This window comes from Microtus oregoni, unplaced genomic scaffold (genome assembly GCF_018167655.1).
Source record: "Microtus oregoni isolate MIOR12 unplaced genomic scaffold, Mior012 000008F_ref0000371, whole genome shotgun sequence".
NCBI lineage: Eukaryota > Metazoa > Chordata > Mammalia > Rodentia > Cricetidae > Microtus > Microtus oregoni.
In genome coordinates, this window is record NW_024543067.1 from 2,760,429 (window position 1) to 2,778,546 (window position 18,118).

The window sequence follows — 18,118 nt, forward strand, 5'->3', positions numbered from 1 at the left end:
CGATAGTGAGCAATGAGCTAGCTGTACATAGACCAAGACACCCACCACGTCATTGAAATTATATCTAAAGTCATTATTACATACACAGTTCCTGAGAACAAGTAACCAGATCCGCAGCACTAAAGTTGCCATGATATGACCTCATGAAAGAATCACAAAATAATATAATAATAATTTTAAAAAGCCTGTAACTTAAATCCTTAAATCCCCAAGATTCTGGGGCTGGAGAGATGGATCAAAGGTTAAGAGCACAGTCTGTTCTTTCTGAGGACTCAGGTTCAATTCCCAGCACCCAAATCTGGGCTCACAACCATCTGTAACACCAGTCCCAAGGGAGGCAATGCCCTCTCTGGCCTCTGTGGGCACTGGGCATATACCCAGCACAAAGGCATGCACATAAGCAATTCACCCATACACATGAGTAAAAATAAAATACTACATTTCCAAGATTCTTCAGAGTCTCTTGGCACCATCCCAGAACTAAAACCCACATTCCATGAAGATGCATCCCACGGCTTAAAGGAGAGCTGTGTACTTGTGGTGGTTTGAAAGAGAATGACCAAAGGGAGGGACACTATTAGGAGATGTGGATTTGTTAAAATAGGTGTAGCCTTGTTGGAGGAAGTGTATCAAGTAGGGTTGGGCTTTGAGCTCCTCTATGCTCAAGCTATGCCCAGTGTCACAGTTTGCTTCCTGTTGCCTACAGATCAAGATGTAGGACTCTCAGCTGCTTCTCCAGTACCATGTCTGCCTGCATGCCACCACCACGTTGTACCATGATGATAGTGGACTAAACCTCTGAAAATGTAAGCCGCAATTAAATGCTTTGCCTTTATAATTGTTGCTGTGGTCATGGTGTCTCTTCACAGCAACAGAAACCCTAAATGAGACAGTATTCTAGACCCAGCACCATTGTCTAAGACCCCAGAATCCACCTCACTTGACCATTTCAATTCTCATTTCAACTTGGGAAACCTGATATAGGGAAAAATGAATGTGGGCTTAACAGATCTTAAAGGCCAGCCTAAAAAAAATTAATTCATGCATTTTTTTCTCTATTTCCTGTTTTAGGAAAATGTCTGAAACCCAATTAATTTACTAACTGGCTAACTCCATCTACTTGGCTGTTGTAAGAGGTTTTAATCTCTCAGTTCATATTTAACCTACACTTTCAGAAGTGTGTGTGTGTGTGTGTGTGTGTGTGTGTGGTCTGTCTGAAATTGCTTGGTATACAGCATGTTCAGAACACTGAGCCCCTGCCACTCCTCCCATGTCCCAGCACTTCCAGGCCTATTTTCCTGACATGTTTCAGGATAGATTCTGTACCTTGGTCAGCTTCAAGAGTTTCTTCACTTGCTTGATCGCATCATTGACTTCTCGACTCGGAGGAAGGGCTTGAGAATTACTGGCACCCAGGGAAAACCCACCATACCTAAAAGAAAGGCTTGCCATTAAAACCCAGGCAGTGAGCCCAAGCCATTACTCCGTAGCAGATACTACAGCAGACAGGTTCTATGAGAGCCCTATCTTATTCAAACTAAGATGAAAACTTGGCTAAGGACAGTTCACGCTGCCTCCTCTTGTGAAATGGAGCCATCTACATTCTCAAGATTACTGCCCAAAGGGAGGGCTGGGAGCTAATGCCATAGAGTAAGTCACCCACGTCAGAGACAGGAAGTCAGGGCTCGTGGTGATGGGCACAGCCCTGAACGTCAGGTAGGGACTACAGACAGGTCTTGACTTCCCCAGCATGGGAACCACTATGTGGGTGTGGGACTGTTCTGCCCAGAGTTCCAGGGGCCCTAAACCCTGGAGAAAGGGCAGAGAGGAAAACTGAAACTTGGGAACAGAGCCTTTGAGGTTTCTGGAGCAGCAGCACAGGCTACTCATTTTCCCCACACTGTACAGGCTGATGTCAAGAATGCTTCATTCCCCTCTCTCACACGCTCCTTCAAAACCCAGAGAGAGAAACAGGTGGAAATCACGGCTTGTGTGCCTTTCATTCCTGCCAAGACCTTGTGTCATATGAAAGGCCTGAAGGTTTTTCCTTGAGTTCCTAGGCACTGTTGGGAATTTGTTTGGTCTTCCCCTATGACATTGTACTTTCTTAAGTCTCCAGAGGCCTGTGAGAGATTTCTGAATCTCCTCAAGTACCGTGTCAAATGTTTCCGAGGCTTCTAGAGTGATGTACCATGAATACTGCTGCGCAATTCACAGTGCACTACAATGCAGCCTGTAGCCTCGTGTGTTCCACAGCCGGCAGCACCTTAGTGCCACCCCCAACACCCACGTGTGTACGCAGCACCTTAGTGCCTCCTCCGTGGTGAGGTCACACCCAAGTGTGTGCACATGCAAACAATCCCCCAAACTACAGCCTTGTCTACATCAAAATCACTCTCCTGAGACTCACAGTGACAGGGAAAATGGAAAATCGGGGTTGACTTACCTAAACTCATTCACCCAGATCTTATTCTTTAAGCTGCAGAAAGAAAAGACAGACCAAAAATCAGGTCCAGAAAGAGCAGGTCATACTGATGATGCTGAGGTAATCATCTATCCGAGGACAAGTACAGAGACAGGAACGATGTACGACCAGGGCTGCAGTACTGCACCCAGGTCGTCGGGAGGGTCACTCTCAGCATGTCCTTCCGGCTGTCTCAGAAACCTTACCCATATGGTAATCACACAGCAAATTCAGCAAATGTAAAATCCACCATACAGGCAGACATTGTGGCACGTGCTTTTAATCCCAGTACTCAGGGGGCAGAGGCAGGTGGATCTAGACACCCTGGTCTATACAGAGAGTTCTAGGCCAACTAAGACTACACAGTGAAACACTGTCTAAAATAGAGAGAGTTCCAGGCCAGTCAAGACTATATAATGAAACCTTGTCTAAAATTAATTAATGAATTTCAACTGTAAATCCCATGTGGAGGGAGAGGTTCCAGCTCTGGGAAATCTACTCACATTCTAGTATACCCTTGTCATTTACAGTCACTTCAAACAGGGACAGGCCACCTGACCACACTGATGGGAAGGGAACATATTTTCTGAGCACTAACCAAACACTGGGCCCTATGCGGTCATGTTCCAGGAATCTACAAGTCTCTTGAAAGGCTCCATCGGTACGAAAAGCGACTGAGTCTACCCTGATTTTGCTTCAGAACACCTTGTGTTTATGGAGCCACCCATGTGAGAAGGCCTAAAGCTCTTTGCTTATGTCACTTCACTGAGCCCCCACAACAAACTTAGTGCAATACTAACGTCACATTTTACAAGAACAATGGGCTGAACCTGGTCAAGCAGCTGCTGAGGGTCAGAATTCAAATCTAAGTCCACATTTAATTTATTTTCATTCTAGAGCAGCCAGCCTCATCCTCTAGGTTGAATGTTTAAGACTCACAATACCCCGTGCACCGTCGTGTCTCGATGCAATGTGCCAAATTTCCCACAGAGCCAGAATCTTCCATTTCCCTACGGCTCAGGTCTACATCTGTGGGCCTTAATGTCTCCCCTCAGCGATGGTAGAGAGCGAGCCAGGTCTCAACAGGAGATACCTTTTGGCTATGATCTGCACGTATGTCTTCACCAGGTAGTCGGAAATGTTCCTTCCCGTCAGATTCTGAAGGATGTCGGCAGTGTTTTGCTTTCTCTGTTATGACATGGAAACCGAGCTCAGAAAACAGACAACAGCCAAAGGGACCCCAGGGCTCAGGCTAGACCCTCAGCCATCCACCACCAAGACCGGGCATCAGCACTTGTCCCTCACTTATGCCAAGCCAAAATTACCCCCAGAAAGTAGTCTAGATATCTAGATGGGATTCTCCATTCCACCAGAATATTTAGGCAACAGCATTATAAACTGCCCAGTGGATTCTTTTGTACGTGAGCATTATATTGGTGACTGGATCAGGTGATTTTACGGTGGCAAGTGAGATTTAAGTTTGTACACCCACTAAAAATCACCTATCCCCACCCTCCAGCCTAGATTGTGGATTCTGATGAAATAGCAGAGAGATAGACTATCCTGAAATTTTCAGAAAAAAAAAAAGAAATCAAAAACAAAAAACTCAGATCTCCTTTCAAAACTCAGAGTCCCAAAGAAGGTAAGAGTTGATAAGATACACCTAAGTTTTGTGGTCCACTTCCTTATTCTGAAGTTAAAAAAAAAAAAAAACTGTCCCAAGAGTAAACACAGCCACCAGCTCAGCTGTGACAGAACCAGGGTAGGAAGCTGGGTCGGTGAGAGCGGTATGACAGGCACTGGCACAGTGTAGTTCAAACCCCTCTCCCAAATCCCACTCATCTGTCTCAGGTAAGAGCAAGGCTGCCATCACCCTAGCATCACATCACCTATTCCTACCGCCTCCTAAATGCTACCAGCCACACCCTGAGCCACTTCTCAGTCATACCGACAGGGACTCACCTGAGGAGGTGGCAGCCCCCCTGCCCCTGGGGGACACACAGGCAGCATCTTCTTGATTTTGTCACTGCTACACTGGCAGGTGGGTGAGGGGTTCTTCATCGTCCAGTTGCCATATTGGAAGAGGTCCATGATGGTCTGGGGAACTGGAGCAGTGGTCCAATCCTCCTCCCCCACCAAGCAAGGGGTATCTCTGTAAAAGGGGACACCAAGAGTTGTAGGCTCCCCTGAAAGGGGCCTGACTTCCCCAGATCCCTTCAGAACACAGGTTTGCTCTTTAGTAAGGGCCCGTGTGCCCAGCCCCTACCATTTGAAAGAGACTAGGACTTCATTCTATTTGCTCTGCGGGCAGCCTGGGAGGCTGGGCATCACAGAAGGCATGGGGAAATACAACATAAACAGGCTCCAGATGCTCAGAGTGAATGCTGTTCAATCCAACTATCCAACATCTGTTGACACAGCACACAGGAAGGGTCCACTACGTGCTACACAGTGTTCTGCATCTCTGATAGTCTGGTGTAAGCAATCCAAACCCTCCGCTTTCATGGATTCTGCATGCCAGGACAACAAGTCTAATTTAACACAGCCCCAAATAAAGCAGAAACGGCAAGAGAATATTTGAAGAGAACAAATCACTGAAGCTAAAGATCAAAAAGAAAAAAAAAACAGGAAAGCATGCCAGCCAAAACACAAACAATAAGCTGGTAAAAGAATTGGAATGATGAGCTGGTAAGAGGACTCGGTGGGTAAAGGTGCCCACAGCCAAACCTGAGTTCAATCCCTATGCCCCATGTGGCAGAAGTTTCACTCTGCCTTCTACACATGTGCCATGACACGCATGCACACCCACACTAAAATAAACAGACATAATTTTAAAAGAATTGGTGAGGAAGAACACTCCAAGCAGAAGTCATGGGAAGTCAGGCACAATGGCCCTGTGAAGAAATGAGTCTTAGAGAGTTGATGAACAACAGGAAAATAGTGTGATGGGCTTTAAGATGGACTGATGAGTGAGGAGGAGGGAGGGAAGGAGAGAGGAGTCATATGATACAGGCATGGGTAGGAGTTTGTATCTATGTTTAGCATGCTGGACATTTTGTAGAGAATGGCAAAACCCAATTTATGTCCTCCAATAAGTAGAGAATTGAGCTGAGAGGAGCAGGAACGCTTGCTCGCTGTGTGGAAAGCAAGGCCACAAGCATCCTCAGAGAGCGCAAGGCCCGCATCTCTGCCTAGAGGACTGGACTGTTTGGAGCATGTCACAAGGCCCTTGTGTCTCAGGGTTCATTTTTTTCCCTACTAGCAGAGTATAAAATGACTTATCGTTTCTAATTTTTCTTCTAGATTTCCAATTTTCAAGATTCCACAATTTAAAATAGTTGCAATCTTAATTTTTAGTATGTGTGTTTATAAATACACACACAAGTGAAGAGCTTCTCCAAATGATTTATCATTTCCTCTCTGAGGCCTCTTAGCTAAGACATGTCCTTTTGAAACCCACACACAAAACCTTCAAAAGGCTGGGACAAACTAAAGTCCACAGAAAAAGCATTTTACTCAGATTTTCTACAGTCTTAACACTTTCCAAAACCCTAAAATTTGAATTTCAGTATGAGCTGGCAGGGTGAAGCCCTTTCTTTCAGGACTGCTCCAGAGAGTCCATGGCACTCAAACAGCACACACACACCCTCTGATGCCAGGGACAGGTATTTCTTTTATCTCTGTAGGTCAGCTGTCTGTCTCATAAGTTCTCTCTCCTATAGATACAGCCTTTGCTGGAACCAATTCATGAATCCGTATGGCTCAGTTACTATCACCTTACCTCATCCTTCCTTCCTGCAAAGCCTGCACACAGAATCCCACAGGTAGGGTGAAGTCAAAAAGAATCTGTGTCCTTCCCCACCCTCAGCATCTATTTATCTGTTCCCAATATTAGCTGCTGGATGTACCATCCAGTAAGAACTAACTGAAGTACAAAGAATACTTAGTAACTATCAACTATAATTTGAGTCTTCTATGTCTTACAAACACTCATAGGCTAAAGGCTTGGCCCCCAGATTGTGGTGCTATTGGGAGTTGGCAGAGTCCTTAAGCCACAGAACCTAAGAGAAGGAAGTTATGTAATTGAGGACACATGTTAGATGTAGGGGTCCCTTCTGTGTGCTGTGACTACCATTAATGAATAAAGAACTGCCTTGGCCTGCTTATAGGGCAGAACTTAGGTAGGCGGGGAAAACTAGACTGAATGCTGGAAGGAAAAAGGCAGAGTCAGAGAGATGCCATGGAGCCACCAGAATCAGACATGCCGAATCTTTGCCAGTAAGCCACTGCCACGTGGCGATATACAGATTAATATAAATAAGTTAAATTAATATAAGAGTTAGCCAGTAAGAAGCTAGAGCTAAAAGGCCAGGCAGTAAGTTAATTAATACAGTTTCTGTGTGGTAATTTTGGGGCCAAGCTGGCCGGGTGGCAGGGATGAACAAGCAAACAAGTGGCTACCTCCACATGTTAAAAGGAAATATTGGGACCCCCCAACCCTTCCTTGTCTCCTTTTGCTTCGCAGACTGGTTTTGATGATGTGAGCAGCTGTGTGCCACACATATTCCCCATTATGTTTGACCCCACTAGAGACCCCAAAACCCTGTAGGCAATCAACCATTGACTAAAACCCTAAAAATCACCAAAAATTTTTGCTCCATGCAAGTTACTTTTCTCCTGGCAAAACAGTGACTAACACATCATCTAACATGTGATGGTTTGAGTGAGAACAGCCCTGTGGGCTCTTATGTTTGAATACTTGATTCCCCAGTTGGTAAAACTATTTGGGAAGGATTAGGAGGTGTGGTCTTGTTGGAGGAGTTACGTCAAAAGATTCGTAACATTCAAAAGACTATGCTTCCTGTTTGTGGATGAGGATGCAAGCTGTCAGCAGCTGCTCCAGCATGTCCCCGCCTGCCTGCTGCCATGTTCTTCACTATGATGGTCACGGATTCCTCTATCCCTCTATCCACCCAAAACCCTTCCTTCTATAAGCTGCTTTGGTCGTGGTGTTTTATCACAGCAACAGAAAGGGAGCTAAAACAAACACTAATTAAGAGCTGATAAATACACAGAAACCATTCGTCTAGGAATCTGCTGGGTCTTGTATACATAGCCACCATGTTCAGTGCTCTGACACAAGATTGCCATCCTCCCCTTTGCGGCTTGGGATTCTAAATCTCCTTCTCTAGGTATCTATCACCTTGTCTCCCAGTTTCTTAGCTATCACTCTGTGGCTTTATGACCCCAGGCAGAAATTCTGTTCGGACCTGCAAACTTGAAGTTACCTCCACCAGCCCCTTTCTCTCCCCATCATCTCTACACTGGCTTCATTCAGCAGAGCTTCCTCACGCCTTGCTCCTTACAGACATACACAGTCCACTGCACTGAGCGTATCACTGAGTTTATTTTCTTACTATTTAAAACTTGTCCTGAATGTCTGATCATAATATGCAACTGAACAAAAAGAGAGTTGGGGCTATTATAAAAGAAATCAGTCTGTCATCTTTTCAGGTTAAAGTGGAGATGAGCAAATCTATAAATTGCACATTCCCGCCGCCCCCCCCCCCCCCCCCCGGTCTACTCTCGTATCAAACTTGACTGGTGTGAAGAGTTAACAAATGTTGGTAATGATTTGTTATGAAGGATGTTAGAAGATTCTATTTGCTCCTAAATTCTTTGATTACTGCCTGGCCTTTTAAGATCAATTCTGACTAAAAGGCTAAACAGTGGTGGTCACAATGTAAGAGGCATTAGCACCAGAAAGAAAATGAGGTGGTTGAAGCGTTACTCACGGAATCGGGTCTCCTTCCATGCAACGGGTCCCGAAGCCTGGGTCTCTGGTCAGAGCGTTTAGGAGCTTCTGGGTGCCCGAGTCCCCCGGAGCATCATTACTGCAGGTACACGAGAGAGATCCAGATCAGGAAGTTTACCCGAACAAGGATTCCGGGGTAGGAAATGTTTCCTACAGAGCAACCTCAGCTAAGCACTTCCCAGAAAACAGGCTTTTAAACCAAAACAAGTAAAACACAGACGCCACCTGTGAGGAGCGTCATACATCTGGCATCACGGTAACATACGGTACCCCTAGTGGAACATGTACAAAGAGGTTACACGTGAAGATGTGCGTATACATACACACAAAGACATATGCAATTCGTGTGAAATAAAAAAAATGATTAAGGATCAGCATTTCAAAGCTACTTTGAAAATTATCTAATTGCCACAGACAACTAGGAACTTCCAAGAACAGAGAGGCAGATTTTATTGACTATTTGTACTAACAGTTAAAAAGACCAAGAAAACAATGGGTCCAGGACACAAACACAGGCCATGATCTATAGCTATGGGCCATACTAGGTCATCAGCTAGAAAGGGGTCAAACAAACCTTTAAGTATAGAAAATGAAAGTGAGGTAGAGAAAAAAAATTACTAATTCACTATCTATATATGACTGCATACACATCACACCCACACACACTCACACACACACCAGGAAGAGAGCAAGTCCCTATCTCAACCCTTTTCAAACTTCCCTCTATATCACAAATACTTTCATCTACAGACCTCCAGTGTAAGAGAACTAAAGAAATCAAACACATACCTGACAAACGTGTACTGTTCATTATACATCCAGGGCTGAAGTTCCAAGCTGGGGTACTTGCCAAAGGGTGGCACGATCAGGCTGAAGACCAGGGCAATGCAAACAAAGACAGCTGGCAGGACAATCTATAAACAGGTATTGGGAGGGGAAGAGGGGAAGGAACCACAGGACAAAAAAAAAAAAAAAAAAAACAGTCAGAAATCTACACAGCAATGAGGGGCACAGGCAAGGCCCATGGCTGAATTCCACCAATATATTTTTGGCAGCTGGGAGGCAAAGGAGCCTGAAAATTATCCCTTTTTCTCCTTAGCATTTCCTAAAGTGGACAGCACAACCTGGGACTGTCACAGAGTAAAAAGCCACAATGACTAAATGTTAAGCCCTGCTCTTTCTTCCCTCTAAAGACTGAGAAAAACCAGGCTGGGTCATAGACTCAGCCGAAGGCTGAGAAAAACAGCCCTGGACCAGGAAACAGAAGACCCTGATCCTGGTTCTGTCTGTTCTGCAGGGGTTCCTATGTGACATCTGAATCTCTGAATGCTGAGAACACAGAACCAACTCTATAGCCATGTCCTCCCCCAGAAGGAGTGGCAGCCACTGTCTCCCCTATGAGCCCCAGGAAAAAGCATTCTTATCTAAATGATGGAGGAAGGTCATTGGCTAATAAAGGCACTGCCCTGGCCCATTTTATTGGTTAGAGGATAGGTGGGAGGAGTAAACAGAACAAAATGCTGGGAGGAAGAGGAAGTGAGCTCAGAGACTCCACAGCTCTGCTCTCCGGAGCAGACGCCTCAGCAGAGACGCCATGCCCTGTTCCCTGGCAGACACAAGCGATGAAGCTCCAACCCAGGATGGACTAGGCTAGAATCTCCCCGGTAAGCGCACCTTGGGGTGCTACACACAGATGATTAGAAATGGGCTAAATTAATATGTGAGAATTAGCCTAGAAGAGAATGGGCCAAGCAGTGTTTAAAAGAATACAGTGTCCGTGTAATTATTTCAGGGCATAAGCTAGCCGGGCAGGCGGCCGGGCTGTTGGGGACACAGCCCGGCCGCCGCCCTTATTACTTCATCTAAATCCTTCCTTGAAATTCTCCAAACTTTCTATATCCCTTCTTCAGATCCAACCAAAAGATCCTTTCATTCATTTCTGAGAAACTGACCCTTTACAACTTCAATGCTTCAATGATCACCCTGACTGTGATTGTGACTCGGTAGTAGTTTTCCTAGAATGTGCACATTCCTAGCCTCCATCTCCAGGGCTATAAGAAATCAAACAGGAACTCTGGTTTTAGCATTTCTGAGTTCCAATATAGAAAATTATCAGTGGATGAATAATTCCACTGGGAAGTATTGTAGTGAGAATCAACTTATTTAATACCCCATCTTGTGGTTATTTGTGGTGCTATTTTCATTATCCCCATCTACAAACTAGAGCCCTATGGAACAGAGAAAAGTCAGCCAGTGGTCAATCAAGATCCAGGTTGGCTGGCTTCAAACTCACACTTTAAAGGAATGCTGCCCAGGTGGTCTGCAGGGCAGACATGTTCTCTATGGTTCTTTGTTTTATATTGTGAAATAAATGTATTCCATTCTAACTGATCAAGCCGGCATGCAAACGACATACGGGAGCTGCGTGCAATTACATCCTTAGCCTCATGCACATTGCACAGCAGTTACACATAATCAGAGAAATATACCATATTTCTAATAATAAGTGCACTATCAAGCACATCTCAGCAGGGCAGCTCCTGTGTTATGAGAATTAAATTTGCCCAACCAGTTTTTCTAAACTGTATCCCCTTTGATGGTATCCTTTGAATTTCCCCCATACATATATACTAATGTCAAACTCAATTATAAAAAACTTCATTTTATCCTGATAACAACCACATATCGGGCCTCATGTCCAGATGAAGAAATTGAAGCGCAAGGAAATCGCTGGCCAGCAGATGACCAAATGGCAAGAAAACAGAATTAGTGTGGACATTGGTTAATCTGGTCCCAGTGTCTGTATCCTGACCACAGTCGTACCCCACCTTCTCTGGCCCAAGAGTCTGCAGTCCATGAAGGCAGACACCAGCACATCTCACCTGAGCAAAGAACCCTTTCCGGCTCCGTCTGGCTATCAGCAACCTCTTCCACAGAAGGGCCACAAACTGCTGTTGGGTGAGTTTCCAGCCCTTCAGCTGGTAGGAGCCTTTGCCGTCCATCCCACTGAGCAGGTCCGTCTCCCTGGATTCTGTTGAGAAAAAATTATGGCGGGTCACCTCCAGTCTCAGCTGTATCTGACTGACCTCGCTCTTTCCTCTGGAAACTTGGGCGAGTCATCTTGGAAACTGTGGATTGCAGCCTTCAGGGTACCACAGAAGTTAAGGGTTTTCATGAAAAAGCCATGTTTTTGAGAAAAAAGTTCTAGCTCAAAGTTCTATTCCTCAACATGCACACTTTCAGTCCTCATCTGACGAGCACAGAAACTTGAAAGGCCATGAGACAACCAACGATGTGCTCACAAATAAGAGAAGCAAGCTGTTCCGATGGAATAAGTCGTCCTCAGTTCTTACATCCTATGAAGCGGGTCAGGTAGGCTGACATGCACGGGTAATTAGTCTCCTCCCTTTTATATGCTTGATAAAAAGTGGACAAATTAAAAACTTCTAAGTCCTGACAATGAAATATGAATGCCGAACAAAAAGCCAGACCTATTTAGTCAGACTGCAGGACCAAATAATTTTCTGTACCTAAGAACCATGCATCCTTGTCTGAGACAAATGACTCCTAAATGGGGTACTCAGTCTACAAATTTGTTTCATTTTGTAACTCCCTCTCCATCTCAAACATACACAAACGCAGTCATCCACAATATGTACGTTTACGAACACGACCTCCCCTTTGATTCCTTCGAGATCAACTGTCCATTTAATAATTCTCATTCAGGGGTTGGAGAGATGGCTCAGAGGTTAAGAGCACTGCCTGCTCTTCCAAAGGTCCTGAGTTCAATTTCCGGCAACCACATGGTGGCTCACAACCATCTGTAGTGGGATCTGGTGCCCTCTTCTGGCATGCAGGCATACATGCTAGCAGAACACTGTGTATATAATAAATAAATCTTTTAAAAAAATAATAATTCTCATCCAATGCCTAAAACACCAAAGGTGTGCAAGAAAGTGAGACCCTACAGAAATGGCAACAGATAAATGGGTTCAGAGCGTGGCGGGGTCATCTTCTCATACCCACCTATGAAATTTTCCTATTTAATGGAGTGATAATGGTGGGCTTCTTCAGGTTTGACCAGACATGCCATATTGGGAAAGGGGCTTTCTCTCTCTCTCTCTCTCTCTTTTTTCTCTTTTCTTTGGATCTTTTTAGGATCTATGATCCTAGCCAAAGGCCATCAAAGAAATAGCCGAGACACACATAAAAGACAAATTCAAGTTCAAACAACAGAACAAAGATCTTGTCCGTTCATACCTGGGTCTATGTCAGAGTCATTTGGGTCTATAGCATCATCCTCAGTGAATGGGTGCAGACAGCTCTGCTTGTCCCCGAAGGCCCGCCTGTTTCGTCTCGCTGGCAAAGTACCATCTAAATGGGCAAAGGAAGGAGTCCCACAGCTTATCAAACACATCAAACCTTCCCACAGCAAACCCATAAGCTAAGAATGAGACTGCACCAGACAGATGCAAAGGGAAGGCTACAACAGGGGCTAGCTTCAACAGCCTGCAGAAAGCCTACCCAAATAGCGCGCAGCCCACACATCCGGGTTACCTGAGGTCTCTGCATCCACCCCACTCTCTTCAGCCACTTTGAGGAATATCTGAAAAACCATAGCAGGAGACAATGTAAGCACCTACTTTACCAAAGAACTTACCACTCTCCGTATCAGGTTGTAAAATCCCACATAAAGCTCTTAAGACCAAGAAGGTGGAGGCCATATTTACCAACAACAATTTTATCAGAGCCACTGGAGGGAGAAGCTGTTTTGGACAGAAAACCTGTCTTCATGTGTGAAAGCTACCAATGCAGACCATTCTTTCCAAAATAAAACAAACTTTATGAGGGAGATGTTGACCCAGAATGAGGCAAGTCGCTTTTACCTGTGGTCCTAGAACTTGGAGCAGGACCACATTGTGACGATTTATCCAAGAAATAATGGCCAAAGGGGAATAGGTTCCTTTTTACTAGAAATAAACACTATAGTAGAGGAAATCTATCCGAGGTCACTGATTTCCAAACCTATCTACAGACCACGCTGCAGGAAGCATGCAACAGAAGTTGCATACAAAGTCACGTCTCCAGAAATTTTGATTCAAAGGCACAGAGGGGAGCTTTAGAAATTTTACACTGTCAGCACAGATGAGTCTGCTGCACAATCTACACCAGGTGCCAGCCAAGCCAGAAATGTTTACACCCCTTCTAGGCTTCAAGGCTTGTGAGGGTATGTCTCTAAAGAGAAGCATCACTAGATAGTAAAGATAACCCGGGCTTTGATCTCCCAAAGCTAATTCATAATCCCAGATCAACTTCCTTCACTATTAATCCTCATCCTGCTATAATCAATACATGAGCTTTCAATGTTTAAAACTGAACACCATCAATGAAGTGACACTGGTGTACTGGTCACACTACGAGGCATGCCCACACCCAGGGGAGTTGGCCAACACAAATGGGTTCTATGTTTTTGTATTTGTTTTTTTCTGAGAGAGAAAGAATATGAATTTGGATGGGTAGAGAGATAGGAAGCAGGTCTGGAAGGAATTGGAAGAGGGGAATTAATATGCCCAAAATATATTTCTCCAAGAGTAAGTAAAAACATCATTTAAAAATATAAAATACAAAAACCAAAAATAATAAAATGAAAGAGGCCATGAATTTGAAGGAGATCAGGAGACATATATGGGAAAGTTTGGAGGGAGGGGGAGGAAAGGAGAAATGTTGTAAGTAAATTATAATCGCAAAACTAAATAAACAGGATAAAAAAAATCACCAGCATCTGGCTCCAGTGAACTAATATCAGCCATTTACTATATATGAGTGTTCACCATAGGTCACAACACTACTCACACCAGGGAGCAGTCCTGATACTTCTATACACTGCTCTCTGGCACTACACTCTTACTGGGGCTGGCATTACCCAAACGTTAAAATCTTGGTAACCAACACTATAGCAGTCACGTTCCAAGTGTAGGCTGCCTCCCTGGCCTTGGGACTGTTGCCCGCTTACTTCTTCTAGGGTGGTCTCTGAGATGCCGTAACTGGAGATGCCCAGATCTGAGAGGCGATCGTCAATCTCGTGGAAGAGCTCCACGAAAGCTCCTTCCTTAGCAGCTTCGTACGGCAGCACATAAGTCAGTTCGTGGCCGATGTCTTCCACCAGCCGGGCTTCAGACACATGCTTCCTGATGAGGTTGGAGATAGCGGAGACATCTGTGGGGACAAGAGCGTGGCGCTGCTTGGTCATCTCAGTTCTAAAGCAAGAGCCAGCAGTCCCTGCCTTCACCTTCTGCCTGCATCTCAGAAGCACTGCGGAGACACCAAAACCCATCACTCCGCTCGTCCTGGCCTGAAAACTCCAAGAGAGAAGAGACTGTCTCTAATTCTCCTTTATGTCACCAAAGCTGGGGGCACGTGTAGGTGCTGGGTATGAGCCAGAGATTGAAACCTTGTGTCTACTGTGTATGTACCAGGACTCTTCGATGGAAGAGTCATAAAGACTCTGCTCTTCTGTAAACTTTCAGATAAGGCTATTCTTTATTTACTTCTGAAGATGGCTAATCAAACAGTTTATAAGAGCAGAACTCTTCCTGCATAAATCCAGCTGTTGGGACCGGGTAGAGACAGCCAGCTAGGTATTTTTATTCCATATGCCACTGGTGATACTGGTCCCTCATAGGCACTGCTCGAGGGAAATGGAAATGCTATTCTTCATCTCCTAGGCTCTCACCTTTCTTATATGTTGAGTTCAACTCCTTTCCTGCTGGCTTGGCCCTCCAACATCTCATCCAGGAACCACTCCTCCCAAGGCATTCCCCAGACTCCCGGTCACCTCAGTTCTCTATGATACTGCCCTTCCAGCCCCGAGACCAAGCCCCATGCTCCCCAGCAAGCGTTAGGCCAAGCCACCACCAAGCTGCATTCACTCCCTCCGCCACCCGGTCCAGCCCAGCCCAGCAGCAAACCTTGAGTCAGCGCCACCAGCCTCTGCACCTCTCCTCCTCCGCCTCCACTCTGCCCAGCTGCGGGGAGCTCAGGCACCACCTGAATAAGAAACCCCAGAGTCCTTACCGATGGTCAGCGTGTCACTTTCATGGTCACTGCCCAGGCCAGCATCAGAACTGCTCTGAGAAACACTGTCCTCCTGATGGCAAAGAAGGAGGTGAGAACGGGTCAGGGGGCAAGCCGGGTATAGACACCACCACCTTTGAGGGAGAGAGCATCCAGGAAGTTCTACTGACGACAGCCAGAGCAGAAAACTTGCCCTGCAAAGTATGCAGCTGGCAGCCATGTTTCAGAGGTCCCTGCTATGGGATGTGGGTTCTATGTGTGTTCTTAGCCTGACTGACTACAGTAAAAGAGGTCAGCACACTGACAGTCAACAGAACTGTGTGACATTAGATCAATGCTGCCATGGGACATTTGCCCACAGTCCCAGCAAGGGATTTACCTGACCGCTTATCTAGTTTCATGTTTCCCAATGGTAATACGCATTCAGTTGCTCAGGCACCCTTCTTAACATGCAGATACGGATTCAGTCGTTCTGAACAACGAGGCTCAGGTCACCACGTTTCTACCAAATTCCCAGTGGAGCCTGATGTCGCCAGTCCTCAGAACTCACCTGAGTAAGTGAATAAGGAAGCTCCAGCTACAAGGAGAGTTAAGTAGCTAAGAGTCTAAAGCTGGGGGCAGGGCTCAGGTAGGTGGTATGGTTTGATTACACGTAGAAATCTCAAAAGAGAAGCAAACCAGATCCAGGGTCCTAGTCCCGACCATGATGTCCTTGCTGGCAGACCCTGACTACACTACAGACTCCTATAAGGCTCACCTGCTTCATCTGAGACTATAAGCATAATGCTGACTTCCCTGCATCACTCTATATGTTGAGATGAAGATGTGGAAAAAATATTAGAACGAAAGTGGACTATTACCATTACTGTCTCTTAAACCGACATGTTATACATGGGGTAAGGCTGTGTATAGTAGATACTCGATGTTTCATAGTTTCAAAGTTAGGGTCAATGAGATTTAAAGGCAATAAGCAAGAATGGCAGGGCATTTTGAAGCCAAGGCTCTTCTTACCTCCTGGCAAGTCTCTTTCCTTTGATAGAATAAAGCCCTCAAAGAACTTTCTCCATCACCCAGGGTTAGTACGAGAGGGAAACTAGAATGGGCTGCAACAGAACTAGTGGTTGAAACAGCGGTCTCCTGGGCCTTCCACGCGGGAGCTGTGATGCATTACAAAAGGCCGCCACATCGTGGCAACGCAGGGCACGGATGCACAAGCCGTCTAAGCCAACAAGCCCTAGCTGCCTAGTCCCTACAAACAGCTGAGCACCAAGATTGCCGCTCACCTTTTTCAGACACGACACAGTGCTGCTACTGTTCCTGCAGGAACTGAGAGACGATTCCACGTCTTTCTTGACCAGGGTCAGGTAGTAACCTGTTCCCAGCTGGTTCTTCAGAAAGAGGGAGGAGCCCACACAGCACAGTTTCCCGTGGGAAATGATGGCAATTCTGTCCCCCAGGATGTCAGCTTCATCCATGTGGTGTGTAGACAAGATAATGGTGCGGCCTGCCAGGCACAAACACAAGGAGATGTGACCATGGGGCCTGTCCATTCTCACTGATCATAATGGCAGGGACAACAGAGATGTCATGTATGGGAAGGATCTCGGGGAGGCCCTTAACCTCTTTAGGCGTGACCCCAGGATGGCAAAGCTTGTGGTACAGCTGTTGCATTGTTACAGAAAGGGGGGTAATATCTTTCTGGGAACCTGTCCCACTGAATGGGCTAAGAGGCTTACAGACATTCCCTTAGTCAGGGCAAAACAAACAAGAACACAGACTCTGTGCTCATGAGTCTTAGACTACAGCACAGCTTAACTACACACATGTGTGCCTAAGCCCTTTCTGCTCTCCAGGTCGGCCCTTAGATAACGAAACATTAGCTTTAAGTATCACACAAACCAGGCCTCCTCCCTCCCCCAGGACAGGCCCTGAGTAAGGAGGTGTCATACTTTTCTTGAGAAGCAATTCTGTTACCCTAACAAAAACAACCACAACACTCAAGAGCCACCCTACACCCCAGCTTCATGACCGGAAATAAATAAAGAGTGTGTACCTTGTCGATACTTCAGCAGGAGCTCCCATATTCCCCTGCGAGAATAAGGGTCCACACCTGCTGTGGGTTCATCCAGAATGACAACCTTGGATCCACCCACAAAGGCCAAGGCCACAGACAGTTTCCTCTGCATCCCGCCTACAAAACAGAGCAGCGCACAACCTCACATGGTGAGCAGGCATGCGAGGTGGTGGTGGGGGTGGTGGTGAGAGATGGCTGCAGGCGTCCAGCTGGAGACAGAGCATGGAGAGGACAGGCTACCATGATCTGGAGACACAGAGGGGGGACAGGCGACTGGGACCACCCACCCAGTCTTGGACCCTGGGGTCTTTTTCTGGAAAAGGAAGGAAAGGAAGATGGAGAAGGAAAGTCCCGGGGCTCACCTGAGAGCTGGTTGGTTTTGCTCTTCAGCTTGCTGGGGGGTAAGCCGACATCCAGGGCCATCTGCTCCATCTCTGCTTTCACGTGCTTCTCCGAGAGCCCCTTCAGGCGGGCGTAGAACCAAATGTGCTCTTCAACGGTCAGCCTGGAGGACAGAGTGGTAGGTCAGCCCTGGGTTCTGCAGGATGTATGTCCCCTGCCTATTTTTCTTCTCTTCCACCTCGTCCTTGCCTTTGAAAAATAGTTTCTAGAAACAGTGACCAGAAGGAAGAATTCAGGGTACACAGATAATGGGCCATCATAGGAACTGCTTGGGAGATAATGGATCGTT

General features: G+C 46.0%; 1 protein-coding gene across 1 annotated transcript in view; it reads right to left on the reverse strand.

The window, feature by feature from the left end:
• The window catches only part of Abca1 (ATP binding cassette subfamily A member 1), a 120,553-nt gene that overhangs the window by 19,624 nt on the left and 82,811 nt on the right, over positions 1 to 18,118 (reverse strand). The window contains exons 21-34 of the mRNA XM_041656734.1: positions 17,790 to 17,932; positions 17,407 to 17,544; positions 16,637 to 16,857; positions 15,354 to 15,426; positions 14,293 to 14,495; positions 12,837 to 12,885; positions 12,540 to 12,653; positions 11,162 to 11,310; positions 9,069 to 9,193; positions 8,260 to 8,358; positions 4,427 to 4,616; positions 3,558 to 3,652; positions 2,447 to 2,479; positions 1,327 to 1,432 (exon numbers count right to left, since the gene is read on the reverse strand). Coding sequence (XP_041512668.1) covers positions 1,327 to 1,432; positions 2,447 to 2,479; positions 3,558 to 3,652; positions 4,427 to 4,616; positions 8,260 to 8,358; positions 9,069 to 9,193; positions 11,162 to 11,310; positions 12,540 to 12,653; positions 12,837 to 12,885; positions 14,293 to 14,495; positions 15,354 to 15,426; positions 16,637 to 16,857; positions 17,407 to 17,544; positions 17,790 to 17,932 — 1,738 coding nt within the window. The remainder of the gene's footprint in view (positions 1 to 1,326; positions 1,433 to 2,446; positions 2,480 to 3,557; positions 3,653 to 4,426; positions 4,617 to 8,259; positions 8,359 to 9,068; positions 9,194 to 11,161; positions 11,311 to 12,539; positions 12,654 to 12,836; positions 12,886 to 14,292; positions 14,496 to 15,353; positions 15,427 to 16,636; positions 16,858 to 17,406; positions 17,545 to 17,789; positions 17,933 to 18,118) is intronic.